This window comes from Thunnus maccoyii, chromosome 3 (assembly GCF_910596095.1).
Source record: "Thunnus maccoyii chromosome 3, fThuMac1.1, whole genome shotgun sequence".
Lineage (NCBI taxonomy): Eukaryota > Metazoa > Chordata > Actinopteri > Scombriformes > Scombridae > Thunnus > Thunnus maccoyii.
In genome coordinates this window covers 17,126,646-17,135,100 of record NC_056535.1, presented here as the reverse complement: position 1 = coordinate 17,135,100, position 8,455 = coordinate 17,126,646, and the positions used below count along the sequence as shown (strand labels likewise).

Genomic DNA, 8,455 nt, shown 5'->3' with positions numbered 1-8,455 from the left:
TTTCCACAACTGGTCATCTATCACGTAGACATTCCTTTCATCTGTTATAGAAAGTTATTCCTGATCCATGATGTGAGGCGGATTATCCAAACCAGAGTAAACTGTTAAGGTGATAAACTGCTTAGCACGTGTGCACAAATCCCTAATATGTAAAATTTTTAATAAGCGTACATTTTGGAAAATTACTCTTTTTTTCCCCTCTGTTACATTTCATTCTGTTGTTTCAAAACACTAAAGTGTACTTGACGCAGCATTCAGGCTTTAGTGGTTTTTGGTAAAGTTTTTGTTGCAGAGAGATTGCTTCTCATGGCAGTTAAGACTGTTTATGTCGTCTTGGGAAAAGCCTGAAGTTGTGACTGGCATTGACTGTGATGTAATCCTCTTCAAAACTGTGGTCATAATGTAGTATGACGAAATGTCACAAAACAGAGAGAATTAACTACATTAATATTGATCTGATAACACCTCATGACCCAAAAAAGAAACTGACCTCTATCTGATGAGAGTTTGGCTTTTCTTTCTGGTAAGATGTTGTTTAAAAGAGGGATAATGGTTGTGAATGAAACGACCAGTATACCACACATTTGATCATAATCCCAATTTTAGTGAATCAAAATAGTTGGAAATAGTTCAATAAAATTGTGTTGAACATGATTAGTGGATAAAGCAGTTGGTCCATTGACAGAAAATTGTATCCAATCTTGATAATTGCTTAATCATTTGAATAATTTGTCTGACAAAAATGCACAAAGCTTGTCAGGATTTGCTACTTTTCTCTGTTTTATAACATTGTAAGTAATATTATCTTTGGGTTTTAGAAAAACAAGCAATGTAAATGTCACATGGGCTGAGGAACATTGTGATGAACATTTTTCCACATTTTTTTTTAAACATTTTATTGACCAAATCGGTAATCAGAAAAGTAAAATATAAGACTGCTATAGACCTTATGAACTGCAATTGTCAACTTTTATTAGAAACTACAAACTGATCATCTTCTAGTGATAATTGTTTCCTTATATTTTACTTAAAGAAGACTAGATGTTACCATGAATGTCAATCGTTGTGTGAAGTGAATACTTTGATATGTTTTAATTTTAATACAGAACACTGGAGGGTGCTGTTGTATAAGATACACAGTCTCCATTCACCAAACACCAGCTCAGGCATTGCACAATCTCACCATCTTGCTCTTGTGTATTACACTCCTGTTGTATGTATTCAGTGGTTTTTATAAAAACACATTTCAGCTGATGAAGTGAGGCTCACAGGACCAACAGTGGATTATTGTCTTTTATTAAGCATCAGTCAGTAAAAGGAGAAAATTGCTTCCAAATTGCTCATCATAGACATTTTCCTATAGCTTCTTAGGTTATATTTACAAGTTCTGTGTGTCAAAGTTTAATAGCGCTACATGCGTTGAACAACAGGAAACCACAAAGATAATATTCTACAAAGTCAACTGGTACAAAGTATGAAACTTTACAAAACAAACATTACCTGTGTGAGTTGAACAGAGGTGATTATTTCCCCAAAGAAGGGGGAAGATTCTGAAAATTAAATTATGTGTCTGCATTTGGCTTAAACCTCTTATGCAGCAGATTGTGCTTAAAGAAATGGTTACATAATCATATTATACCTTGTGCTTTTGGGCATTGTATTTCAACCAATATGTACCTTTTATATGGTGACATTTTTATTTGCATGGTGACTAGACAGCAGATTGTTTAATTCAGGAAAATCAATAAAGTGCAGTTTAGAAAAAACAAAGAAAAAAAAGATATAAAAAGCAATAAGGACATTAATAACATTCACCCAACAGAGAAAAAAAACAATTGTAACCATTTAAATAGACTATGGCTTGTTTGGATGTAAGTCCACTATGATGAGAGGCTCATTTCCAAAGATTTGTTATTATTTACTGCATGTCTGAGTGTTGTATGATGAATGCTTATGAATCTTCACTCTTCACTGTGCAGCGCACCCTCCCTTTCTATCTTTCTAGTCTTTTCTTTGGGTCTCGAAAGCCTTCAGTAGTGAAAGTTATATGACCATTTGTCAGTTTGACATTTTTATCCCATTACCATGCAGCGTTAAGGGCTGGGCTGCAACAAATCCCACACACCAGTGACTGTATAGTTTCCTGTAAGCTGAACAGCCTTCTTAGCCTTCCTCTACCAGACTGCTTTGTTACAAAGTTTGTTTCTCAGAGCTCCATGACACCATCTGACCAAAGACATTTCTGTAACTGAGCCTTTCCTGCTGTCCCAGACCCTCCCTTTGCATGCCCAGGATGATATTTATAGAATCACAGAAATGAACGCATCCTCACCCCAACTGCCATTTTGCATCGTCATTCTGCACAAAAGACTCAAGCACGAGGCCAGTCCTTGTAGTAGAAAAATACACACAAGTTCTGTGTGCATAATCTCACTATGTAATTTTCTCAGTGACAGAACATGATGGCCATCATCTTGCCTGAGGGATTTTTTACCCTCTCAAAAATGCATCAAAAGAGCTGAAAGAGCTTATGAATGCCTTATGATTCAATGCTTTGAATGGTCATCTTTTCTGTGTTGAGGAGTTATTTGTGCTGAAGTTGGACACAAAGTGGAGGAGCGTATAGTTCTCCAGCCATCAAAAGGGATGTCAGTTGTAATCAGACTGACAGATCTGCTGCACAGCTCTCTCTGTCACACACCGCTTGTTCCTATTCCATTTACATTTCACACTCACTCCCTCTATGGGAGTTAGGTAGCTGAAGTGAACATACACATAGCAACAGCACCTTAGTTTCAGGGGGTTTGTGGCTGACGTTGCGGTCAGGCTATGTTCTTTTGTAACTCGCTGAAGTGTGTGTGTGTGTTAGTGAATTTAAGAGAATAAAAGGATGATGTGGCAGTAGAAAGGCCCACAGCCCAGTTTTCTGTTGACATAATTTCTTTAACAATGGAGGCTTCAGCACACTGAAGCCACAGGTTAGGAGGGAAAAAGGAGATGGATGAATGTTTGAATAAATTAATGCATGAAAAGAGTGTAAATGCTGTGTGTATTTGCTATACGTTATTTGAGCCTTTAAGGACTCCAACACTACAAATTAGGCTACTTGCTTGCATCAAATGTGAGCCATGCAGTCATCTAAACTGTCACCATGGAAACAGTGATTGCTCACTCTACTGAGTGAGTCTGCACCTGTTTGTTTTTTGTGGATTGGGCCTTTTTCATGTAAATGTTTGGTGCATTTAAGTAAGTGCACAAGACAGACATTAGAGGGAGGGGTGTGAATGTCTAATATATCAGTCTGACAGCATGATGACCCAGTTCTCTGGGCGTTTATTTGCTGTAGTTTGTTTAATTGTCATTTGGGCTCCAGTAAACAGGGAGCAGTAACTGTCTCTGTGTGCGGGGCAGGCAGGTGTTAAAAGCAAAGGCACATAAATATCTAACTCATATTATGTGTAATGATTGCAGCAATGGAAAACAGCCATACAGAGTAAATACTTCTATTTTTTAATACTTAAGCTTAATGATTTACTATTAAAAGTAGATGCTTAATAGAATGCTTGCATGATATGTTATAAAGTTAACAATGTTATTTAAATCATGCTTGTATGATTAACGTTGGAACGAACATGAGGGCACCAGATGATTAACACCCAGCTTGGTCATATGTTTGGAATCAGGTGCATACAGAAAAGCAGGATGCAGGATATTCGGTTGGACTAAAGTTGCCCACAGACACACAAGGTACCTCCATGCAGTTTGTGTGCCTGAGTGGCGAGCTATAGCCATGGGGTGGCTTTATGTTTGTTAGGGATGTCATGTGAACTCATATGAGCATAATGTTTGGGATTTCTGGAAGCGAACCACTTGCCAAGATCCACAGAGTGTAAATAATCAAATTAGCTTTTTTGAAAATGGATGTAAATTAAAGTGCGTGTGTTCCCTCTTCATTTTGTGTTTTTGAACCCTGTCAACAGTTTTCTTCTTCAGAGGCCTGACCTCTCATCTGTGAGTTCTCCAGCTTACATGTTTGTACCGAATGAGCAAGTATGGCTCCCTGAAGTATGTCTGCTGTTTAGAAAAGGAATGCTTACTTACTGTTGTCTGTATAAGTTATCAGAAAGAACATTTCTTTGGTTCTTCACATTGCACAAGGACAAAGGGACAGACATTTACAGGGAGACAGTAGCAAACAATACAAATGTATCTACTACAGTATATTGTCTAATAAATGCAACTCCTTCAAAACAATGCAGTACATACTGTATATTGAAATGCAAAACTATGAGATTAGCACAATATATTTGTCTAAGAGTCCATTCTTTTAGAAAATATCTTAAAAATATAAATTATTTTGATTCTTTTCCTGGTACAATAAATGTGTATTTTTGTAATATTCTACTTTTATAGTTATACATGTACAATATTCACATTCCTACAAAACTGGAATGTCAACATGGAAAATCTCTGTGATTTTCAGTGTTGTCTTTCCAGCTATGGTGATGCTCATAAGCACTTTCGTTTTATATGAAGTTCAGTTGATCAGCTACAATAGGAATGATGACTTCTCTGTAACACTTCTGAGAAAGTTTAGGAATAAGCTAATAATAATAATAATTCTCCAGATTTCAGAATGAACTTAGATTACACCAATCTGCAGGACACACAATAGACATTTAGAAATAAACAAACAAAAAAAAGTAAACAAACAAGAATAAAGAGTTTTTCTGTGTTCATAATAAAAATAATTATCATGTTAAGGTGCTCTCTCTTGCCGGCAGTCGGGCACAGTGGGAACAAGAAGGAAATCGATGGATGCAGCCTCACAGTGTCTCTCTGTGTTGTCTAACTATATTCTGTGCAGTAAAAAATATCAACAAGCAAGACACTAAGCTCCTGTTGAAAAGAAACAGACGGAAACACTTGATACTCTTCAAGTTCACACTTAAGAGACCAAGAACATAACAATAAATATTCTGTATGTGAAAGATCATTTTTGCACACACTTGTATGTGTATATGCTGTGTGTCTTTGTCTTTCTCTCTTTCACTCACACGAATGTAAAACATGGGAGACAACATGAACTAAGGCCAGTTTGAAGGAAGGAAGTTAAAGGACGCCAACTATACATTTTCCCAACACTTTGCCTTCGTAATGCCACAATTAAACACTGTAACACTATAATTTAAAGAAAAATTTATGTTCCCCCTTCACACTACAACATAGTTGTGTGAACTATCTCAGCTGAATGTGTTCCCCAGTTTGCAGTGCCATGTTTCAATGCCCTCTGTGGTTTGCTACTGATTGGACAGCCTTTGCTATCGGCTTTAAAGTGGTATCCAGGGATGTCAGAAAAATAGGTTTTTGCTTATAAAAATGATATACTGTACTCTTATACATAGGCTGTAATTGTTAGATATGATAATGTGGGCTAAAACAAAGGTAAAAATAGTAAAAATGATCTGATGGGCATTCCTTGCCATTTTTAAAACCTCTTAGATCAGTCCTTTCCGAAATTCATTTATTCAGGAGTCATTTGTAGGAAAATGTTTGAGAGCAGAACACAAAGATATTTCCCATCGTCCACAACTGTTGTATTTTCATGGGATAAGTATTTTGTGTTGCAATTGTTCAAATATTCCTGCAAATGTTTCCAATGCCTTACATATTTTTTGGAAGTTCAGTTTTGTGGAGTTCACTGTACTCATATTTGCTCCCCCTCCCTCTTTGCTTCCTTTTCTCCTGTCTGTTTCCTGTGTGGTCTCTCATTCATCATAACTTTAAGCATTAGAGTGACTCTTCTCTCCCTGAAGTGGCTGTAGTTCCTGAGCCACATGGTTCTCCTGCCCTTCCAGTGGCAGTGTGCTGTTCCCAAGCTTCCTCTGGAGGCCCTCCATGTGGTTGACCCCTTGCTGGAAGCCGGACTGATGGTCAAACTTGGGGCTGGCTTTATCCAGAAGTCTTTGGGATGGGTTGGTGCCTGAACCATCATGCAGGTGCTCCTCCTCATCTGTGTCAGCATCAATGAACTTATTGATGGATGCATCGTGGAATGTGAAGATGCTAGGCAGTAAATTCTCCGGGCTCTTGCTGGGTGTCATGCTGCTGGCAGTTGTGTAGACAGACACTTCAGGGCTCTGAACTGACGAGCTATCTGAGAGGGCCCCTGTCCCTGAATCCTCCCCACCTCTAAAGTTGACCTTGAGCGAGCGGCTTCTGAGTGGGTTGTTGGAGCGCAGGCTCCTGGGGCTGTCAGAATACGGGCCAGTCATGGTGTTTCGTCCTGCCAGGGGCGTAGTGGTACCCTGGGATCCCTCATGCTCATTCTCCAAGGTGGGCTCTAGGCTGGGGTTGGTGCTGACTTTCCCTGGCATGTTGCTGACTGGGCTGTGGGAAAAGCGAGAGCTCTCAGCGAAGTCAGTGGCACAGCTGATGAAGCTGTCAATGCTGGACATGCTTCTGATGTCTGTCACTGCCTCCACTGTGCTTGAGATGGCTTCAGCAGGGATGGTTCCCATCTCCAATTCAGCTCTCTGCCTAACTGGTTTGGATAGCGGCCCTTTTTCCTTGCTGTTGAGGTTTGGTTGTGACTGGGTCTTGGCCATCTTGTTGTACGTCTCCTCCAGTTTCTGAGCACTGAGGTGCTGAGGGCTGCTAGAGGGCTTCGCCTGCTCTTGGTGGCTTGATTCAAGGGTTTTGATGGGGCTGCTGTGGCTCGTTTGTGACTTCAGTTGGGGCTTCTCTCTCTGCAGACTTGGAGACACATGATTATCGAGTACCTTTTCCTTTTTTCCTGTGTTCTCATCAGTTTTTTCCACCATCACATCCATAAGCTCTGCACTGCGGGTAAATGCATCTTTCATATTCATAGAGACAATGCTACCATTTCTCTTAGCCCTCTCCAGAGCTTCCCTTCTTTTGATGGCTTTCTCCTGCCTCTTTTGCTCTTTGTAGAACTCAGAGAAGTTATTCACAATGATGGGGATAGGCAAGGCTATCACCAGCACTCCAGCGATGCAGCACAAACCCCCCACTATTTTTCCCAGTAGAGTTTTTGGATAGATATCTCCATAGCCTACTGTGGTCATTGTAATTGTAGCCCACCAGAAGGAAGCTGGGATGCTTTTAAACTTGGTGTCTTCTTCATCCTTCTCAGCAAAGAACACCAGACTGGAGAAGATCATGATACCCATGGCCAAGAAAAGGATCAGCAGGCCCAGCTCATTGTAGCTCCTCCTGAGGGTGAAGCCCAGAGACTGAAGACCCGTGGAGTGACGGGCAAGCTTCAGAATACGCAGGATCCGCATGATCCTGAAAATCTGGACTACACGGCGGACGTTCTGAAATTGCAGCACACTCTTGTTGGATTCTGTCAGGAAGATGGTGACGTAATAGGGCAGGATGGCCAGCAGATCAATAATATTCAAAGGACCCTTAAAGAACTTCCATTTGTTGGGCGAAGAGAGGAAGCGGAGCAGGTACTCCATGGTAAACCAGGCAATACACACAGCCTCCACGTGGGCCAGTTGTGGGTTGTCTGTGGACTGGCCAAATTCATCTGTGTCCTGCAGCTCTGGAAGGGTGTTCAGAGACAAGGCAATGGTGGACAACACAATGAAGAGGATAGAGATAATTGCCAGGATCTGGAAAAAACAGAAGAAAACAATATTGAAAAATATTGAAGAATACACAATAATGTATATAGCCCTGTGCTGTTGTGCCATTTTGGTTGGTCAATCTTTGTCAGTCCATCACTTTGGTCCAGAATAAAATATTTCTAATTATTGGATAGATTACCATGACATTTTGTACAAGCATTCATTTTAATTCCATGATCCCCAGAAGATGAATCCTAATGACTTTAGGGATATCCTGACCTTTCCTCTACCGCCACCAGTACTGTTGCTGTAAAATAGCTCACTTTTTAATGTTTGAAAGTGAGTTGGATCAGGTGATTAACCAGATGCAGGGTACGTACCAAGGTACTTACTTAGGCTATTAACAAAATACAATTGGTTTCTGACTAATTGCATGTTCAATCCAGTCTTTCAATCTTTGTCAAACAAGAAACCAACATTTGATCATTAGTACATCCCTGCACTGATGATGGTCGCCTAGACTGAAAATTAAAAGACTGCATTGAATATGCAAGGACTTATCTGTTAACTGCCATCTGTTTTGAGTTTGTGCAAGTGTCCTTCTCAAAACCTTGAACCTGTAGTTGGCACCAATTTTTAAGCTTTCACGTTGAAAACTAAATTTATCACAATCGTATACACAGCAAACAAAAAAATTAGATCCAGCTAGTATTTCTACATCATGTACAATCATACATTTGAAGGAGTAATTATGTATTTTTGCAATTTGAAATGTTGAAAGGCAGAGTAAAGGATACATTTGACAGTTGATGACTGAAAGTTAAAATGCCCAAAGTGAAATAGTGCTTTGACAA

At 39.6% G+C, this 8,455-nt stretch overlaps 1 protein-coding gene across 1 annotated transcript in view; it reads right to left on the bottom strand.

Annotated features, from left to right (window-relative positions):
- Window positions 1–5,783: 5,783 nt before the first annotated feature.
- The window catches only part of LOC121894393 (potassium voltage-gated channel subfamily B member 1-like), a 33,905-nt gene continuing 31,233 nt past the window's right edge, over window positions 5,784–8,455 (bottom strand). Inside the window, exon 2 of the mRNA XM_042406964.1 lies at window positions 5,784–7,646. Coding sequence (XP_042262898.1) covers window positions 5,784–7,646 — 1,863 coding nt within the window. The remainder of the gene's footprint in view (window positions 7,647–8,455) is intronic.